At 33.9% G+C, this 22,993-nt stretch overlaps 1 protein-coding gene across 10 annotated transcripts in view; it reads right to left on the bottom strand.

Moving 5' to 3' along the window:
• The window catches only part of NBEA (neurobeachin), a 732,675-nt gene that overhangs the window by 452,784 nt on the left and 256,898 nt on the right, over positions 1-22,993 (bottom strand). For all 10 annotated transcript variants that reach the window (XM_070049020.2, XM_070049018.2, XM_051831739.3 and 7 more), the window contains exon 30: positions 14,301-14,739. In XM_070049020.2, the coding sequence (XP_069905121.1) occupies positions 14,301-14,739 (439 nt within the window). The remainder of the gene's footprint in view (positions 1-14,300; positions 14,740-22,993) is intronic.

Here is a 22,993-nt window from a genome sequence, read left to right on the forward strand (position 1 = left end):
GACTAATGTAACCTACTTTACATACAACTGTGGAGACTAAGTGAGACTGTACTTAAAGGACTATGTCAATCATGAGATACCTCATAAATGTCAATAATTGTTGTCACTGTGTAACTGAGCTAATCCTGTCTATAAGATATAAAGTATCTAGTTATAATAACTCATAAGGATCAACAGAAAAAAAGACAATACTAATATTTTGGGTTTATCATCAAAACTCCTCTCTATGCTTCTAAAGCATCATTTAGTTGGCTATCTAACAAGAAAATAAATTCACACATTCTTCATCTGAAGTCACTGGTGAAACTAAAGCACATTTACACATCTCTCAAAAATTCTTAAAGACAAAATAAGGAAAATGACTAACTTATAATTTTGTTATGAATTTGTAAATGACAGAAAAATATTGCCAAAGATTCCTGATTAACAGATCATTATTAATTATTAACTCTGGGCAAAAACTCTGGATAGCAGACTACCACTAGTATATTGTTTAGCTGTATAGTGTGGTAGATAAGAGAAATAAGTTACAATATGAAAAACAAGTTGTTCGAAAGGAAAAGATAAATTTCAAAGTCCTGTAATAATGACTTATAAAATGTGATGACATTACATGCTTGTCTAGTAGAAAAAGTAGCATCTGAATTAGAAGTAATCAATTTGAAAGCCTCACTCATTTCACTGAAGCAAACTCGGCAAGATTTTGAAAGTATGACATGCATTTAAAAATAGATTTTCACAGTGGTTAAAACCTCTCACAGACTTGGGTTAGAATTCTACCTTCAATAGTTATTATATGTGGTACTGTCCACATAAATTTCTCTAAACCCATCTCTCCTTAGGATAAAAGTGAGATTTGTAATGGTATGTACTTGGTAAGATCATTACAAAGATAAAAGGAGATAAAAATATCAAGTTCTTAGCATACTAGTTGGAATGCTGTAAATGGTCATTGCATTTTAGCAATTAATTGTATTATTGTGTCTCCTAAGAATGTTGGTGTAATCTGGGTCTGCATCAGCAATAGTACTCAGATGGAAAGAAAGAAGCAACAGTATCTGTGCACTCTGCCATCACCATATTTCATAAACAAAATCTTCACTGTATGGTAGCCTTAGCTACCATATAACTTAGCCTTAGCTACCAAAAAGTAATAGCAAACAGCTTCATGTCTATAAGAGAATTAGGATGACATATATTTGTAAATTGAGTCATGGAAGTAAAGGCAGAGATTAATAGAAAATGATGTTTTAAATAGTTATGAAAAAATTACAGAAATTTTAAAAAACCTGAAAGTAAATGATAAAGAAACAATAAAGATTCCTTATATCTCAAAAATCCAAATTCTGACCAAAAGCAGAAATCAATAATAATTTTTATGATTTCCAGTATACTTTTTAAATTTTGTTATTAAAATAAAAGTTTTTATGCATTCCATTGTTATAGTTCCAAGAAGAAAACCAAAACCACACTTTCCTCACTCCCCTGCTCTCCCCCTACCAATTCCCTTCACTTACTCCTCTTTCTTCATCAGTTTCTGAAAAGCCCAAATTTTAATTCACAGGGTTAATTTGTCAATAATCATAATATTCAATAAGTAAAGGGTAGGATGACTACAGTTCCACAGGAGTATAAACAAGGATTAAAAACAACAATCTTATTGCAAAATGACAATTTTTGGTATTATAAATTAACTGTCACATAGCAGAGGAAACATATATTTGTCTTTTAGAGACTGGCTTATTTCACAAAGCATAATGGTTTCCAGTTGCAATCATTTTGTTGCAAATGACAGGATTCCATTTTTTAGGTCTGACTAGTATTCCATAGTGTACATCTATATACCACATTTTCCTAATCCAGTCATCAGTTGATGCACATCCGGGTTGATTAAATATCTTAGCTATTGTGAATTGAGCTGCAAAAAAAATAGTTGTACAAATAACTCTTTCATATGCTGATTTAATTTTGTTAGGGTAAATTCCCAGGAGTGGGAGGGCTGGATCATGTGACAGATCTATTTTCAGATTTCTGAGGAATCGCAATACTGACTTCCATATTGGTTCCATGGTTATACTATTTTACATTGCCACCAACAGTGCATTAGTGTATCTTTATCCCCACATCTCACCACAGTTAGACTTTTTGGATTCTGGATGATGGCCATTCTACATGGGGTGAGGTGAAACCTCACAGTGGTTTTTCTTTGTATTTCCTGATCACTAGTGATATGGAACATTTTTTCATGTGTATGTTGGCTATTTGTATTCCATCATTTGAAAACTGCCTGTTCATGTCATTTGTCCATTTCTCAACCGAATTTTTTTAAAGATTTTATTATTTATTTGAGAGAGAGAGTTACAGACAGTGAGAAGAAAAGACAGAAAAGATCTTCCATCTGCTGGTTCACTCCCCAAATAGCCACAACTACTGGAGCTGCACTGATCTGAAGCCAATAGACAGGAGCTTCCTCCAAGTCTCCCATGCAGGTACAGGGGCCCCAAGCACTTGGGCCATCCTCCACTGCCTTCCAAAGCCATAGCAGAGAGCTGGCTGAAGGAGGAGTAGCCAGTACCAGAATTGGCGCCCATATGGGATGCTGGCACCACAGGTGGAGAATTAACCTACTGCACCACAGTGCCAGCCCCTTAAAGGACTGTTTTGTTGTTGTTGAGTTTGTCAGCACTTCATAAATTCTGGAAAGTAATCCCTTATAAGTTGCATAGTTTGCAAATATTTTCTACCTTTCTGTTGTTTAACTTTTAACTTTTTTGAGTATTTCCTTTGAAGTGCAGAAGCTTAATAGCATGATGTAATCCCATTTCTCTTTGTCTTTACTGCCTGTGCTTCTGGTATCTTTCCCAAGAAGTCTTTGCCTATGCCAATGTCTTGCAAAATTTCTCCAATATTCTCCTCTAGTATTTTCATAATATCAGGTCATAGATTTAAATCTTTGATTCATTTTGAGTTGATTTTTATATAAGGTGTAAGGTAGAGGTATTGTTACACACTTCTGTGTGTGTGGATCCAATTTTCCCAGAACCATTTATTGAACAGACTGTCCTTTCTCCAGGGATTTATCAGCTCGTTTATTGAAAATTGGTTGGTTATAGATGTGAGGATTGATTTCTGGGATTGTACTCTGTTTCATTGGTCTACCCATTTGTTTTTCTTTGTTTGTTTGTTTGCCAGTACCAGGCTATTTTCATTGTAACTGCCCTGTAGTATGTCTTGAAGTCTGGTATTGTGATTCCTTCAACTTTGTTTTTGTTATTTGAGATTACTTTAGCTATTTGTGGTCTCTTGTGTTTCCATGTGTATTTTTTTCTATAATTGAGAAGAATATCATTTGTATTTGATTGGAATCACATTGAATCCGTAAACTGTTTTGGTAGTGTGGATACTTTGATGATAATAATTCTTCCAATCCATGAACATGGAAGATTTTTCCATTTTTTGTATCTTCTTTCTTTGATGATTTGTAATTTTTGTTGTAGCTATCCTTTCATATTCCTGGTTCAATTTACACCAAGGTATTCCAGTGGTTTTTTTTTTTTTTTTTTTTTTTTTTTTTGTAGCTATTGTGAATGTGATTGATCTTACAAATTCTTTCTCAGCCATGGAATTGTGTATAAAATGGCATTTGATTTTTGTGTGTTGATTTTTTAATCCTGCAACTTTATCAAACTCTCTTATGAGTTCCAGAAGTTTCTGTGGAGTCTTTTGACTCCTCTCTACATAGAATCATGTCATCTGAAAACAGGAATAATTTGATTTCCTCCTTTCCAATTTGTATCCCTTTGATTTCTTTTTATTGCCTAATGGCTCTCATTGAAATTTCCAGGACAATATTGAATAGCAATGGTGAAAATGGGCATCCTTGTCTGGTTCCAGATCTCAGTGGAAATGCTTAAAACTTTTCCCCATTCAATATGATGCTGGCATGGGTCTGTCATATGTTGCCTTGATTGTGATGAGGAATGTTGCTTCTATATCCAATTTCCTTCTGGCTTTTAATCATGAAAGAATGTTGTATTTTATCAAATGCTTTTTCTGCATCTATTGATAAAATCATATGGTTTTTATTCTTCAATTGGTTAATGTGATGTATCACACTTACTGATTTGTGTATGATGAACCATCCCTGAATATAGGGATAAATCCCACTGAGTCCAGTTGAATGATCTTTCTGATGTGTTGTTGGATTCTATTAGCTTGTATTTTATTGAGAATACTTGCATCTATGTTCATCAGGCATACTGGTCTATAGTTCTCTTTCTTTGTTGTATCTTTTTCTGGTTTTGGAATTAAGGTTACAAAACTCTGGAAAATATGCAATACACAGAGACTAAACAACACACTCCTGAATGGACAATCTTTCATACAAGAAATCAAAAGGGAAAAAAATTCCTGTATATTAATGAAGATGATGACACAACATATCAAAACTTACAGAATACAGCAAAAGCAGTGTTAAGAGGGAAGTTTATTGCAATCAATGCCTACAACAGGAAATTGGAAAAATATCAGATAAGCGATCTATCAATACATCTCAAGATCCTAGAAAAATAACACACCAAATCTAAAATTAGTAGGATAGAAATAATTAATTAGGGAAGAAACAAAATTGAAATAAAAAAAGATCAGTGAAGTAAAGAGGTATTTTTTTAAATCAACAGATTATACATTGGCCCAACTAACTAACAAAAGAGGGAGAAGGCTGAAATCAATAAAATCAGACATGAAAATGAAATTATAACAACAGATACCACTGAAATAAAAAGAATCATCAGGAATTACTGAAAAGAGTTATATGCCAACAAATGGGAAAATCTAGAAGAAATGGACAGATTTTCACATATATATATATATATATATGCAATCTATCAAAAATTAAGTCAGTAAGACATAGAAAATCTAAGTATACCAAAAACTAAGATGGAGACTGAATCAGTGTTAAAGACCCTCCCAACAAAGAAAAGCCCAGGACCAGATGGCTTTACTGCTAAATTCTATCAAACCTTTAAAGAAGAACTAATTCCAAATATGATCTCCAGTTTTCAATCACTGATGTGTTAAAATGGCTGGGATGACCATGTGTCATGGATTTTGTTGATACGAGTAGGAGGATGGATCTGACTGATTTCTCATATGTTTTTCTGCACCTACAAGTTTAGGAATTTGTAAGAGCTATTTCCTCTTACAGCCACATTGTTTATTTAGCTAGAACCAAAGAACTACACATTTTATCCTAAATATCATTTCTTCACCAGCACTATCTAGTCTCTAATATCACAAAAACATCTCTTTCCTAAGCAACATTTTTTGTAAATAATTTAAAAGTTTACATTATTATGTGTTGATAATAAATCATCTTTCAGGATTTTACCCAGTACTTGCAACTACTTTTATATGCAAATCGAATTTTTCAACTCTTACATATTATCACACCAGTGTGTTACTCAGTATTTCCTATTGATTAACAACTCAATCTATACCAAAAAAATCATACCTAAGGGTCTATACACTGTGAGTATTCATTTAAGGGTACATAAATCATTAAAATATAGACAAATTTATGGGGTCACAAACATTGTTTCTAGAGTAGGCATAACATTTCTATCTGAATTTCAAAAGTGCATAGACATAAAAACTTAAGAGTCACTGATCTAAACTATGGAAATATTCTGCTCCTCTTGTAGATTTGCTATTAATGCTAATGGATACCTGGAAACCCCTACACTATTTATGTTAACCACCTGCAATTTAAAAAAAATATTTATTTATTTGAAGGAGAGAGAAATGTCTTCCATCCCCTGGTTCACTCTCTAAATACCCACGTGGATGGCAGGGGATCAAGTACTTGAGTTATTTTCTGCTGCTTTTCCAGGCACATTAGCAGGGAGTTATCACAGAAGTGGAGCAGCAGGGACTTGAACTGGTGCTCTGAAATGAGATGCTGACTTTGCAGGTAGCACCTCAGCTTGCTGCACCACAGTGAAGACCCCATTTTTAAAACTCAAGAATAATCTTTCCATGTTATCCAACACATTTTCAAACTTGGTCCCATATCTTTAAAACTTCAAAGTACAACAAAGTGAAAATTTCCTTTACTACATACAATCTACAAACTCCAAGATTGTAAAGATTATCATCAAAATAGTTCAAACAGGGCCGGCACCGTGGCACAGAAGTAACTAGGGCGCTGGCAACCCATATGGGCACTGATTCTAGTCCTGGCTACTTCTCTTCCAATCCAGCTCTCTGCTATGGCCTGGGAAAGCAGTACATTATGGCCCAACTCCTTGGGCCCCTGCACCCATGTGGGAGACCCAGAGGAAGTTCCTGGCTCTTGGTTTCGGATAGGCACAGCTACAGCCACTGTAGCCATTTGGGGAATGAACTAATGGAAGGAAGACCTTTCTTTCTCTTTTTCTTTCTCTTTCTCTCTCTCTCTCTCTCATTGTCTACAATTCTACCTCTCAAATAAACAAATAAAATCTTTTTTAAAAAATAGTGCAAACTAGTAGATAATTCAATTAAAACAATTCCAATAAAATTTTAAAGTGTTTATGTTTCTTATACACTGAGTGATAAATATATAATACATATAGCTGTGATTCCTTCCATCATTAAATTTATTCTATATTAAAGCCAAAGATTTGGCCTATGATATAAGATTCACTCATTTACTCATTAATTCACTGGAGATATACTCATTTAGTACTGTGATGTAAGAAGGACTACTTTAATTTCTGGAGATGCAGCAATGTATAGAAGAAAATCTTTGTTCTTATGGAACTTACATTGCAATGAGGAGAGAAAAATGTAAACATAGTACATTAGGTACTAAGTGCTATGAGAAAAAGAGAAAAGATGAAGAAGGATGGGGGGTACTCTTGAAGGGAAGAGCAGAGAAGACTGACAAATAAGTGTATTAAGGAAAACCCTAAAGAGGAACATAAAGAAGGCTAGTATGACTAGGGAACAATGAGCTACTGAGAATTTTAGAAATGAGGGCCTGGTAAGTCCACTGTATAAATGTGGACTTGTACCCAGAGAAGTACCAAAAGTCAAAAAAGGCTTATAAGAATGAAGAAATAAGACCATCTTTGTAACAAGATTAATCTGGCTGCTATGTGAAGGGCAGACTTAAGTGTTACTAGTAGAAATGAGGAGATATGTTATAACACTACAATAATACAAGCAACAGAAGATGGTGGTCTGAGTAAGAATAACAAAGTGAAACAAAGTAAAAATAACAAAGTGAAATAACAAAGTGAAACAAAAGCTCAACTTTTGACTATAGTAAAAATGTAGAGGAAACAAGACTTGTAGAAGGACTAAGTTTGTGCAGGAGAGAAAAGTCAAGGATGATGTAAAAACAGTTGCCTTGGGTAACTTTAAGGATAGGTTGCCATTAACTAAGAGCAGAAAGACTGGAGAATGTTTTTATACCCATTTTTGGACCTTTTAAGTAATTAATCTTCCAAATATTGATGTTGAACATGAAAACTGATAAAATAATCTCTACTTTGGAAGAGAGATTTGGACTGAGATATGAATGTGGTAGTCAATAGCATACACAATGGTACTTCAGAAAGTTCACAGAAAACACAATAAAAAGATGTTTATTTTGGTATGAACACATTTTTGACATACATGAATTGTTTCTTAATAACACATATTTTTCATGAAGTTTTTGGAGACCCATTACAGATGTTATTATTTAATATGAAGAAAATGGATAAGATCACCAAAGAAGTGATTGTAAACAGACAGGAGAAGTAATCTAAAGACAGCATCTAGGAGATCTCAATGAACCAGTTCTGTGATTTTTGTAAAATCAAGAACATTATTTAACCTCATGATTTATTCTAAGTGTAAAGTGAGATACTGATGATAAGAAAAGGCTTGTAAACAGTGACCCATTAAGACAAATGAATTTTAAAATTATTCATGGCACCTTATAAAAATCCCTTTCTTCTTTCTGTTCCTTTCTTCTTTTTCTATAACACTTAATAAACACTAATGTACTAGAGGATACTACTATACTGACAAAAGTAGGGGTTACAAAACAAGAAAGACTTGTCCCATGCCTTGGAGATATTTGAAGGGGATACAATAGTTGTCCTGACCAGAGTAATACTCAGTGCCTTCTGGTACACACAGGATGTGTGTGCATTATCAGGGAAGAATGAACTGAATCCAAAAGGATCAACAGGAATTAGCCAAATAGAGGGAAGTAATTTCTTCTTTGTAATGTCAACAGCAAGAAATTATTTCAGAATCTTCATCAGTTTTGCACTTAAGAACAATGTCTCTTGCTTAACCATAGAAGAACAATTTGGGGAAAGGGAAAACATCTGGAAATAGTGAAACCAGTTATCAAGTTAACAGAAGGAATCCACCTGAGAGAGGCTGAGGGCCTGAAGAGAAGTGGCAACTTCGAGTATGGAGACGTCCTTTTTCAGGAACTCAAATATTTTAATCAAGCTAAACTATAAGGCCTATAAGACTAACTATAAGGCCATTTCATTTATCATAGGATTTGGAATTTTATGGTACTTTTTAAGAAATAATTGAGCATAATCTCATTATCCTATTGGTTTTGAAAGTGATTCCCAACAGCAAAGAAAATGGATCAAGGTCACAGAACTAATTACACGGAGATCAGTTATTAACAGCCAGTTCTCATTTCCAGATCAACACTCTTTGCCTAAGAAAGCTTATAGTTGATAAACATTTACCTAGAAGAAAAAAACTGAAACTTAGGGCAAAAGTAATTTGTTTAAGATTTTGGAGGAACATTATAATTTGCTGCAGCTCATCAGCCTTTTTCTCTGATGTTTACATCTACTACGCTTTTTTTTTTTGTAAAATACGGCGAATAAAAAAAGAAAAATATGTAATAAATAACTGAATATATCAGTAAATTGCCTATTAAAAGGAGATATTTAATTCAGTTCACTAAACTGTCTCAGTAAATGCCAGGTGAGACAAAGGCAACAACATTGGGGAAACCATGCTCATTCAAAATTGCATCTTCTGGCAATTGTCCCTAAAATATGTGCCCAGGACACACAGAACATAATAAAAGCAGAGAATGTAGTGACTAGATACAGAAAATCTTAATTGTAAAAGCTGGCATATTTGTAAGCAAACTGGCTTACATTTATTTGCTCTTCTCTTAAGTGATATAATCAAAATACTTTAGAAAAATGAAAAGCAATTACAAAGAGAAACTGAAGTCCTCAGAAATAATTATGTTTTAATTCAAATTTTAAAGAAATCAATGGAGGATGATCCATCAACCTTACTGAACATTTCTTTATTATTTACCCAGAATTTCCATCTTTATCATGAAAACTAATATTAAAAACTAATGAAATTAAAAGGAACAAATTAAGTTAAAGCCTACACTCAGTTTTAAAAATACAAAATTTATATTGTTTTTTAGTCTTATATTATTTACAAAATATGTTTTATTTCAGAAATAGTCTTTTTAATAGAATGAAACTTTCAGAAGCAAGGATTAACTTTTGAGGAAAAATACTAGCCATTAATTTGAACATAATTGACTGTAAAAATAAAAAAACCTAAAATACAAAATATATAAGATTTTTGTTAGCTAAAGAAACAGCATAATTGTAAGCTTTATGTCACATGTCAGATTTAATATAATTCCTGAAATACATTAACAGTTAAAATGCCCAGAGAAGCACACTGCCCTTTGCTTGCTTTGTTTATTTTTTGTCTTTTATTCAAATGAAGGAGGATATCAGGAAAGTCTTGAAATTTAAGAAAAAGCCAAATCACAGATAGATAGTAAGTCCTCAAAAGATGAAAAGCATGTAGATATACAGGATTAAAATTTTATTATAAAAGATAGGGTAAGGATTAACTGGTTGTTTTAGAGAAAAGTATTACCTCCAGCTTGAAATCATACAGTTGTTAATACAAGAAAAATAACAGCCCAGCAAGGATATTTAATAAATCGTAGGTCTATATAGAAATTTATCTAGAGAGATAGTATCATTGGGGAACTCTGCACTTTGATTTATAAATTATAAGATGAAATTACTGAGTTTTTCTGTTAGAAATGACATCATCATAAATTATTTCTTTTTACCTGATAGTAATAGAATTCCAAAAAACTATTACAGTTTCCTAACTGTATTTTCTCTCTGTACACAGTGTGTCCTCAATATAGAATGGTATTAGCATAACTCTAGCATTTTGACACTTCATAAATACATAGTAGTTATGAGCATTCAGTACAATCAAGGAAATATGTGGAAATATGCACATAGGAATGGAGAAACTGAAAACAAAAAGGTTCTGTACTTTATACAGATAAAACCATTTATATGATGTTGTTCATATAGTCCATTTAAAAATTTATTTTAATACTAAAAGACAAAAAAACCATTAACTCAGTTAACTGTAATCATTTCTAACATTTGATATTGCAACATACTTAATAAAAATCATAAAAACTTCAAAGTACTGAAATTAATCAATGTTACATCTTAATTGGTAAAAAAAAAAAAAACAAAACTATGTAGAACACAAATAAATGCCACATGGATAGCATCCATTGTTTTAGAAAGCTATTTCTGAATATACAATATGGAATATAAAGAATACATAATTAGCATGCTTGTAATACAATTAATAAACAATTAACTAACAAAAGTAAAGCCTATATGGTTTCCAATGGGCAACACAGGATTATTATGAAGTATGATTCAGTTACAAAGAACAGAGCATCTGAGTTTATATCCAAAGACAAAAATTTTAAAAATGCATTTTTGGTTAAGACCCACACTAATTCTGTGTTTAAAACTAGTAGCTTTCAGGACTTTCATTCTAAAGCCTGTCATTGTGGATACGATTTTCAAGAAATTCAATCTGATGTTAAAAGACATGTCATAACTTGGCTTTCAGACTTCAGTAATTCAGAAATGTGTTTATATACCTCATAATGTAATTATAACTACCTTAAGACAGATAACGCAAATGGTAGCAATATACTGGAAATATAATTGAAAAATGCAGTGGTCCAGAAGCACTTGTGGGGTTGGTGTCTCCGAAAAGCTGCTCAAAGCTTCAGAGTTTGAAGTTAAATTTTTGATGTTGTCACTCTCAATCTATTGAATGGCTGACAGACAATCAAACCCGTCTGGCTGGCTGGCAGCTCATTTTGCTGGCAGGTGGCAAACAATTAGACACACCAATTTGTGCCTCCTGATGACATTAAAGCATGAAACTAAGTTGTATGCAGGGCCTAGTGATTTGTGTGAAAGCATTTCAAAAATAATACTCTTTGCCGTGGCAACTCATTTCAGACTGCCACCTCCCATTATGGCTTTGAGCAGTGAAGACGACAGACTTGAGTTACGTGCAGTGCAAGGCCGCTTCTGTTCAATCCGTCATCAGCGCCCCCTGAGACCTCAATCCCCTCCTTTCATCAGTATCACCTCATCATTTACATTTGATAGTACTTGAGCTACTGCATATATTAACTACACTGGAGACCCTTTTCCTAAAAAGAACTGAAATATGCTTTGTGCTCTTCTATTTCATTTCAACTTATGCAATTTAGAATAATGATTCTACTTTCATTGCATTTTGCACAAATGCTACCAGAAAAAAATGGAAAGTTCTTTCCTTTTAAGCAATATTCTCAAAAGTGAGAGTAGCTAGCACTCAGGTGATTTCTTTGTTAAGTTTTAATGAAAAAAAAATTAGTTCTAACAGTAATCCAAATTATAACAAAAATATTTTACTTAAGCTTTATTTCATTGGCCTCTCATAAACAAATCACAACAGTTCTCTGTACTTACTGTTTGTCTATTAACAATATTTAAAGATACAACTGAAAACAAAATGGAATCCAAAACTTTAATGACTCTAAATTAAATTATTTGTATAGAAATCTATTTAAAGGTTTTATAGAAATCTATTTATAGAAATAGATTTATAGATATAGAGAAGTACTTGTACTTACATGCATATGTTTAAACAAACTCATAAACACATATTATGGGAACATAAAGCAATGTGTGAAACCGAGCACATCACTGTGAAATGACATAAGGGACATCCAAGGGATATTCACTGTATGAATGAATAACCAAACATAATATTAACATGAACTATACTTTTAAAAGAATAGTATTTTCCTACATGTTCTCCCTTTTGCCAACTTTTGAAAACTTCGGATACATCCTATCTTTTATGACAATTACTTGCAAACATCTTACCTCTCTAAGTTGATAGAAGAAAAATGATTTTATTCATCTTTATACCCCACATGATAACTACTGCCATGTATATGTTAACAACAAATGTTCAGAAATATCTGTAAAACATTGGTTGAATTGATGATACGGAACTTTTTAAGTTACATTTGTCTATGCAAAGGATACCTTAACCTATGAAAAGGTTTTACTGCCAAATCTCTACCCCTAAACTCTAAAAAATATGATTGTTTTTTTGTTAGAATAAAGCAGTTTGGCTATTTCAGAGAAAAAAACATGGAACAAATTTTGACTACATATGTATTTTGAAATTCCAGTTTAAAAATCATTTGATTTCCTAACTTGATTTTGTCACTCTAAAAAAAAGCCTACTTGTTTATCAATAACTTCCTAAATGTATAAAAATTATTATAAGAAAATGTGCATAAACATCAATAACATGGATGGTAGAACAATACATCCTTCAGTTTATACATTAACATGAAAACATAATTTGGAATATGCATCAATTCTAGTGGTCAAACATAAATAATACTGTTAGTAATTAGTGAGTACAAAAATATTTACCAATGTTGTACATTTTTAAATAGTGGATATATTACACACAAGGGTTTTCTGACACTAAAATATTTTGCTTCTATAAACTATCATTTTTATTGAATGTGTACTTGAACAGAAAAGAATTATTAGCTCTTCCTAAAAAAACTACTTGTTGACTTAACTGAATGCAGATACACAGCTAGTGTTATAATTAGATCAGAATTACATGTCAAAATGCCTTTCAATAATATTTAATTTCAAATACATTCCCCAAAATTTGGCTTTTAAATTGATAACGGAAATACTATTTAAAAAGATAACATAATTTCATTTTTTCTATTTAAAACAAATTTTAAAGAGTTATTTAATCTCTATCAATTATTATGGCATAGTATAATGAATTTTAGATCATCAATAAAAACTCTGTATCTCCTCCCGGATTTTTAATTTTTTTACTTTTTAAAGATTTATTTAATTATTTGCAAGTTATAGTTACACAGAGAGGAATGACAGAGAGAGACAGAGAGAGACAGAGAGAAAAGAGGTCTTCCATCTGCTGGTTCACTCCCCAATTGGCCGCAAGGGCTGGAGCTGCACCAATCCGTAGCCAGGAGCCAGGAGCTTTTTCTGGGTCTCCCACATGGGTGGGTGCAGGGGCCCAAGGACTTGGGCCATCTTCTACTGCTATCCCAGGTCATAGCAGAGAGCTGGATTGGAAGTGGAGTAGCCAGGACTAGAACCAGCGCCCATATGGGATGCTGGCGCCTCACACCAGGGCATTAACCCATTGTGCCACAGCACCAGCTCCTTCTTCCCAGATTTTTTAAAAAATATATTTTTATATTTGAGAGGCAGAGGGTTTGGGAGAAGAGAAAGCGAGACAGAGAGAGAGGGAGAGAGAGAGATACAGACCCATCTCTTATTGACTCTGTAAATGCCCACAGTAGCCAGAATGGGTCAGGGCTGAACTCAGGAGCTGGGTACTCAATCTAGGTTTATTGTGTGGGGGTTAGCAACCCAGCTATTTGAGACATTTCCGCTGCCACCCAGGGTCTGCATTAACAGGTAGCTGGAATTAGGAGTTGTAGCTGCAGACTGAACCAAGGTATTTGAATGCATGATATGGGCATACTAATATGCATTTAATTTCTAGGCCAAATATCTGCCCTTCCCTGTTCCCCATTTTATATGTAAAACTAACCAAAGAGAAGAATGACTTCCCCAAGGTACTTTAGCACTTCAATGATGGACAATAATCCAAATTCAGATTACCCTATTTCTAAATCAACATGTTGTTGATCATTTCATATGAGACTACCTTTTTGAGATTGTATTATAAAAATACCTTATTAGATCAATCATGTTGAGTAGTCACTTTGATAAGAATCTGTATTAATATATATTTTTTGGAGAACTTCCTAATATTTTTAAGTTAACAGTGCCTAATTTTATTTCTACATATAGAACACCTTAAATAAAAAGTTCAGTACCTACCTGTCAAAGGAATGAAACTGCATAGGAAGAATAGCTTGCGCTTCTCTCTTCAATGCTGGATCTGGGTATGGGATAGGTTCAGGGCCACATTCTGCAATTTCCACTGGGGCAGCCACAAGACTTTTCAATATTTCTTTGACATTGATGCCTTTGGTTTGACTTATGCTAGATATGGATGGTGCAGGCTTCAATAATTCATTGGGATTTTCAGTTAAGCTCTCCTGTGATTTCTTTACTTCAGATGACAAAGTGGATAAGAGTTCACTCATGGCATCAGGACCTGCACTAGGCTCTAATTCTGCCCCATTCAGGATGCTAGCCACCTGCTCTTCTCCAATCCCTGAATCTGTATGAGGAATTGAACTTTCTAGCTGAATATCTTCACCAGGAGTTGGTGCTTCCTTTTCCTTTATAGTGTCAGGAAATGCAGCTGGTGTTTCTATAATGAAAAAAATAGGTTTTAAAAACTTCACATGTGAAAATCTTGTATTACTAATAAAATGTTCTTAGAATAAACACAAATAAAAGCTGTATGAAACTCAAAATTTACTAACTGGTTATGCATAAAACAATTAAGTTAAATCATACCATCATATACACTTGTCATTTTGCTTAAAGCATCAAAATACTCCATTTTTTTTCATAAATCATCTAGCATTTTAAAATTATGTCTTTGAAAGGAAAGTGTCAGAAAATTATGCCGATGAAAGCATCAGGAACCATTTTTTGGAACAAGCTTACAATAAATAATTATATGATGTTCACTTTTTATTCTTTCATTGTTAGCTATCATTCAGGCAACAGAATCCTTATTCTTCACTATCATTTTACTTAAAAATATGTACTCTATAGAATACTATACAGCAGTCAAAAACAACGAAACCCAGTCATTTGAAACAAGATGGAGGAATTTAGAAAACATCATGCTGAGTGAATTAAGCCAGTCCCAAAGGGACAAATATCATATGTTCTCCCTGATCGGCGACAACTAACGGAGCACCAAAGGGGAAACTTGTTGAAATGAAATGGACACTATGAGAAACAGTGACTTGATCAGCTCTTGTCCTGACGGTTGATGTACAATGTAATACTTTATCCACTTTAGTATTTTTTTTGTTCTAGTACTATTGGTTGAACTCTGTAATTAACACAAAATTATTCTTAGGTGTTTAAATTTTAACTGAAATGTGATCCCTGTTAGGAATTTGGAAAACATTATGTTGAGTGAAATAAGCCAATCCGAAGGGACAAATACCACTTGTTCTCCTTGATAGGTGACAACTAACTGAGCACCAAAAAGGAAACTTGTTAAAGTGAAATGAACACTGTGAGAAACGGTGACTTGATCAGCCCTCACCCTGATTGTTGATGAGCAACTTGATATGTTATCCCTCTTAGTATTTTTTTTGTTTGTTCTACTTAATACTTTTGTTGAATACTGTAATCAATACACAATTCTAATTAAATGCTGAAACTTAACTGAAAAGTGATCACTGTTAAATATAAGAGTGGGAATAAGAGAGGGAAGAGATGTGCAATTCGGGACATGCTCAGGCTGACTTACCTCAAACGGTAGAGTTAGAAACATACCAGGGGATTCCAATTCAATCCCATCAAGGTGGCATGTACCAATGCCATCTCACTAGTCCCAGTGATCAATTTCTGTTCACAATTGATCATAATGATAGGACTAAGAACCAAAGGGATCACATAAACAAGAATAGTGTCTGCAAATACTAGCTGATAGAATCAAAAAGGGAGAGAATGATCCAACATGGGAAGTGAGATACACAGCAGACTCATAGAATGGCAAATGTCCTAAACAGCACTCTGGCCTCAGAATCAGCCCTTAAGGCATGCGGATCCGGCTGAAAAGCCCATGAGAGTATTTCAGGCATGGAAAGCCAAGACACTCTGGCGAAAAACAACAACAACAACAACAACAACAACAACTAAATGAAAGATCTCCACGAGTGAGATCCCAGTGGAAAGAACGGGTCATCAAAGAAGGAGGTACCTTTCTCTGAAGGGAGGAGAGAACTTCCACTTTGACCATGGCCTTGTCTAAAAATTATCAGAGTCAGTGAACTCAGGGGGCTTCCATAGCCTTGGCAGCTCATGACAAGAGCCTAGGGTGATTACTGATGCCATAAACAAGAGTGTCAATTTGTTAAGTCAACAACAGGAGTCACTGTGCACTTACTCCTCATGTAGGATCTTTGTCCTTAGTGTGCTGTACATTGAGATTTAATGCTATAACTAGTACTCAAACAGTATTTGTCACTTTATGTTTCTGTGTGGGAGCAAACTGTTGAAATCTTTACTTAATGTATGCTAAACTGATCTTCTGTATATAAAGAGAAACGAAAATGAATCTTGATGTGAATGGAAAGGGAGAGGGAGTGGGAAAGGGGAGGGTTGCGGGTGGGAGGGACGTTATGGTGGGGAAGCCATTGTAATCCATAAGCTGTACTTTGGAAATTTATATTCATTAAATAAAAGTTTAAAAAAATATGAAGCAATTTTATAATTTCTTTGGTGCTTCAATAAATATGGAAATTCTGAAAATACTGAAACTAGCTAAAAACATCATTTTAAAATTACATATAAAGTATATAAAATAAGGAAGAATTTGAAACATGCAAAGTACATAAAAATTAATTCAAAATGATAAATACTTTAGTTATGAAGTAGTGCTGCTCTAGAGTTAGTCTTGTGTGCCTTTAAGGGTAATTATTTAGGAATACTAATCATGCTCATTATTTGTGAATAAATACAAATTTCAGTTTTATAATTGAATCAGAAACATAAATACGATATGAGACATATATTTACTATTATCAATTAAAATACATGAAATGAAAAACATCAGCTTTAAAAAGGCATATACAGGTTCAAAGACACAGTGGATTAGTACTACTTAGCAGTTATTTGATATGTTTCAGAGTTTTATTGACATTACAATCACTTTTACTGCTAGGCTTTTGAAGTTCACTTTGGTAGCTTCCCTATAACCTCCTTAATGATAAAAATTGGTCAATCGTTTAATAGAACTAATTATGACCACAATTTGAATTTCTCTGTTTTGACTTTTTCTCTCTTTAACATTATGTATTCTATGTTTTTCTGGTCAATATTGTATATTTTTTTAAAAAAAGATTTCTTGGTTATTGGTGATGGCAAAGTTAAATTACTTTTTAATGCTTGGAAATCTATGGTTTTTATTGAAATAGCTCTTTAAATAAAAATGACTGCTGTATCTTAGCAAAAAAAAAAAAAAAAGAAATGAAAAACATCTTAAAATGTCAAACCCCTTGGGGCCGGCGCTGTGGCATAGCGGGTAAAGCCACCGCCTGCAGTGCTGGCATCCCATATGGGCGCTGGTTCCAGTCTTGGCTGACCCACTTCTGATCCAGCTTGCTGCAGTAACCTGGGAAAGCAGTAGAAGATGGCCCAGGTTCTTGAGCCCCTGCACCGCATGGGAGAGCCGGAAGAGGCTCCTTGCTTCATATCGGCATAGCTCTGTCCATTGCAGCCAATTGGGGAGTGAACCAGTGGAAGACACCTCTCTCTGACTTTCCTCTCTCTGTATAACTCTGACTTCCAAATAAATAAATAAATTTTTTTAAAAAATGTCGAATTCCTACAAATCTTTTAAGCCAAGGCAAAATAATGAAGTTCTTCATATAATAAAATGTTTTTTAATTCCAACAGTTTTTCCTCTTACAAGATTAATTTTATTTCTTTAAAAAGTAGAGTGATAAAGAACAAAAGAGATCTTCTATTTACTGGTGCCTTCATTCCCCAAATAGCCACAACAACTAGGGCTGGGCCAGACTGAAGCCAGGAGCCAGAACTCCATCTGGATTCTGCCACATGGGTGGCAGAGGTCCAAGTACTTAGGCTGCCACCTGCTGCCTTCCCAGGCACGAGAGCAAGGAGCTGGATGGGAAGTGGGGCAGCCAGGACTCCAATGGATGCTCTGACATGTGATGCCAGAGTCACAATCAGCAGCTTAACCAGCTGCACAGCTGGCCCCCATACAATAAAAAGTTACCAAGTTCAAATGATCACCTTGAAAAGTGTATCTGAAAATAATGGGCATAATAATAATCATAAAATTAAAGTCATTTAGAAAAAAAATTACTTTTAAATGCTATAGATAAATAACATGTATATCCTACAGAAAGTAAAAACACAGTAAATGTTAGCTATCCTTATTATCTTTACTCATATTTAATTTTATATTTTGTAAAATAAGGACATATGAAATTGTTTTGAAAATTTTAAATCTATAGCTTCATTAAAACTTTCTTAGTTTATTGTTTGTTTGAAAGGTTTATTAGGATAATAAATCAAGAGACTGACCAACACAGGAACACGCTATCGTGATGTCAGCAAGATATTTCATAAAGCTTTTTGTGAGGGGCAACACTGGTGGGATAGTGGGTTAAACTCTTCTCGAGATGTCCACTTTCCATACTGGAGTACTGTTCAATGGAAGCAGCTGCTGGCATTTGGGGAATGAACCAGTGAATGGAATAAACCCCTCCCACACACACTTTCTAATTTTTTTACATATGTATTTAATTATTTGAAAGTCAGAGTTACAGAGAAAGAGAGAGAGAGAGAGAGAGAGAGAGAGAGAGAGAGAGAGAGAAAGAGAGAGAGAAATAGGCAGAGAGAGAGATCTTCCAGCCACTGGTACACTCTTCAAATGGCTGCAATGGCCAGAGCTGGGCAAAGTTCAAAGCTAGGAGCCAAGAGCTTCTTTCAGGTCTCCCAAGTGGGTGCAGGGGCCCAAAGACTTGGGACATCTTCCATGGCTTCCCCAGGTACATTTGCAGGGAGGTGGATTGGGAGTGGAGTGGCTGGGACTCGAACCAGCACCCATATGGGATACTGGAGCCACAGGTGTAGGCTTTACCTGCCATGCCACAGTGTTGGCTCACCCTTTCTCTTTCTAATAAATAAATAAAATTTTTAAAAATCATCTTGTGAGTGCTTGCTTCAGCAAATCATATACTAAAAAGCTTTTTGTGAAATCACTAGTAAAAACACAGATTAGTGTTGTTTTAATGATACTACTGAATTACAATTTCCTGAAAGTTTTATACAAAAATGTACTAATGAGTTGAAGATAATATAAACTGATTTGCTTAGTAACAGTTTTGATTCTTGATCCTGTCTAGTCACTTTGATAATCTGTTGAATGTAGATTAGTGGCATGGCATTCTTTATTTATTTATTTATTTATTTATTTTGACAGGCAGAGTGGACAGTGAGAGAGAGAGAGAGACAGAAAGAAAGGTCTTCCTTTGCTGTTGGTTCACCCTCCAATGGCCGCCGTGGCTGGCGCGCTGCGGCCGGCACACCGCGCTGATCCGATGGCAGGAGCCAGGTGCTTCTCCTGGTCTCCCATGGGGTGCAGGGCCCAAGAACTTGGGCCATCCTCCACTGCACTCCTAGGCCACAGCAGAGAGCTGGCATGGAACAGGGGCAACCGGGACAGAATATGGCGCCCCGACGGTGACTAGAACCCGGGATGCCAGCGCCGCTAGGCAGAGGATTAGCCTGTTGAGCCGCGGCGCTGGCTGGCATGGCATTCTAATTTACTTAGGATGTGAAAGATTTCACAAAGATTTTCAGAATAGTTTTGACAAATTTTCAAAGGAAAAGAGATCTGAGATGCTTACATTTCAGTTTCTTTTGAAATTTGCCAAAATTATTGTTTTCCCTTTTGATTTTCCTTTTTTATTCAAATGGAATTAAAATGATATATTAATGTATTTACAATAATATTCCAGTCTATATGAATATATGTGCTAATATTCATTTAAATGAACAAAAACATATACCAGTCAAAATGCAATCTGGTATGGGTAGCTTTCCTCATGTTTATCAAATAGGTTTAATTTTAACTGTTTGTTAACTTGGTCAAGAATGCTACACCTGAAAGAATAAAAAGTTAGTTTTTTAATATTATAATGTTCAAACACTATATGATCAATATAAAAATAGGATATATTCTCTACTGTTTCCAAAATTAAAATAAGTCCTTATAGGTTTGAGAAGATAATCTTAGTAATGCTAAACAAAGCACCACTGAAGAAAATAGGTAGGAAATAAAGACAACAAAACATCTCAGAAATTTTTATAAAAGTTTAAGAATTAAAGTAGAATGATAACTTTAGAAGTAAGAGGGAAGAGAAGAATCAAGACGTTCCCCGAATATCTAACTTGATTTAATAAAGAATGATCACGTGCCACTAATTGAGAAAGGAAGAAAAGGAGATTTTCCCCCACCTAGAGACTAAAGAATTAAATTTTATATCACTGAGTGAGCAGATTCTCTGGATTGTTTATGTGTCTGTAACTCAAGAGAACAGCAGGCATATAATTGAGACCATTCAAACTGAAGCAATAGGAGAAAATCTGTAAGTGGATGAAATAACCTAGAATATAGAATGAGAAGATGGCTGAGGCAGCCATCTCCACTAACAAAGATACCAGTGAATTTAACATGCATTTCCATCTATTAATTCTATACTTTTGGAGAGAAAACACTGGCAGAAAATTATCAAAGAGAATTAAATAGCAATGGTCACTATCTATACACTTGGACAGGGAATGTAAAGGCAGAAACAAAATAACAACAACATGGGCCAACTTTTCCTACAGCGCTTTTAAAAGGCATACAGTTAAGTCTAGCACTTATTCTCAATGCAGTTGATTTATATATCTGACCTAGAGTTTTGGCTTTACACTGATATAATGTCTAGATATATTTATTTATGGTGCATTTTATATTAACAGATAATATTAAAAGTTAAAACTTGTCAAGTTGTGTTGCAAATGTAAGTGTTTTAATAACAAAATATCTAAGAATTAAACCCTTTCATTTAGTATTTACAAGATACCACATTCAAAGATTTTTGTGAACATCTATATCCTTCTTTGCCTTTCTGATCAACTAACACTCAATAAGCAGTAAAATATATAATTCACTAACTAGATATGTGGAATCTCAATTTAAATGGTAAATTATTTATTATAAAATGAAATGAAAAGTTTATTAATACCAAGTATTAAAATTTTTCAAATAGTTCATCAGTATATTTATACAGCAGTATAATGCTGGTTGAGGACCAGCATTGTAGCACAGCAGGTCAAGCTGCAGGTTACAGCGCCAACATCCCTTATTAGAGTGCTGGTTTGATTCCCCGCTACTTTGCTTCCATTCCAGCTAACTGCTAATGTACATGAGAAGGCAGAATTTAGCTCAAGTATTTGGGCTTCTACCAACCATGTGGGAAACCTGGATAGAGTTCTGGAATCCTGGCTTCAGACTGGCCCAGCCCTGGCTACTGATGCCATTAGGGGAATGAACTACCAGATGGAAGATCACTGTCTCTCCCTCTCTCTCAGTCACTCTGCCTTTCAAATAAATAAATAAATAAAGCTTTTAAAAAAATTCCCTTTAGGCTATGTGTTAAGGTGTACATAAAACATAAATGAATTTTGCGTTTAGGTTTTAGTCATCTCCACAAGATCTCTCTCTCTCTCTCTATATATATATATATAAATATATAAACACACACACATACAACATACACACACATATTCAAATTTATGATACATGAAAAAATCCAAAATTCAAAACATTTTTGGTCTCAAGCATTTCAGATAAAGGGTACTCAATTTGCGTCTCAGTAAAAATTTTCAGATATGAATATGCTTCAATAAGTTCATGGAAAATGGAATTATAAACTGTTTATACTTGTGCAAAATTCTTTAAACTTATGCATTGTTTTAGCATAGTATTCATTTTAACATACTTTGTGAAGTAATCTTATGTTTTGTAAAGCATACCCTGTGCAAATTATATAAACATAAAAAGTAAATTCTAATGGAAAATTGTATATCAATTGCAAATAAAAATGCGATGATTAGTCAAAAAATTCATTTTAATTTTTCATTGTTTAAATATTTATCACAGAACATGCTATCAGTATGCAGCATCAACTTCAGGTTAGATCATTTAAGTTTCCAAAAACTTCTTTGTAACATTAAAGTACTTTGAGTATTCAACCCAGTGACTTCCATAGTAACTGATTGCATCGGTGCAGGTTATATTAATGACAGCAAGCTTCTAAGTTTCCAGTAGTTCTCATCAGTTTCTGTTGGTAGGTACACAAAACAGAAACATTAGACTGAGCAATCTTAACATTATCAGAAACAGGCAGGTGGATGCCAGATGCCTCTTTTGTAATTCTTTATAACTGAACCTAATGAGTTTATCTAATACATTTTGGAAAACATATAGGGTTAAGGTAAGCAAATGACATGATGTGTACATGGGAACCGCATTATCACATTCCTTCCTCCAAAATCATATTTTACAGTGATTAATGAAGTGTTTTGATATTTTTTGCATATGCAATTACTAAAATTGGTGTTTTTCCAAATTCCCTAAAATAAGGAACACCATTAATGAAACATATAGATCCTCGTTAGCACAGTACTAAAATTTATATTGTTTTTAAATGTCAATATTAAAAAATAAATCACTGTAGCTTAAAATAAAATGTAAAAAGCTATAAGTAATTAATGTAATTGTATGTTTAGTTTATTTTAAATCTCTAAATGCAAAATTAATTGTTTTATAAAAATTAACCTTAATATAAAGAGGC

The sequence above is a fragment of the Oryctolagus cuniculus genome, chromosome 9 (assembly GCF_051225735.1).
Source record: "Oryctolagus cuniculus isolate XC-2025 breed Fujian yellow rabbit chromosome 9, ASM5122573v1, whole genome shotgun sequence".
Taxonomy (NCBI): Eukaryota; Metazoa; Chordata; class Mammalia; order Lagomorpha; family Leporidae; genus Oryctolagus; species Oryctolagus cuniculus.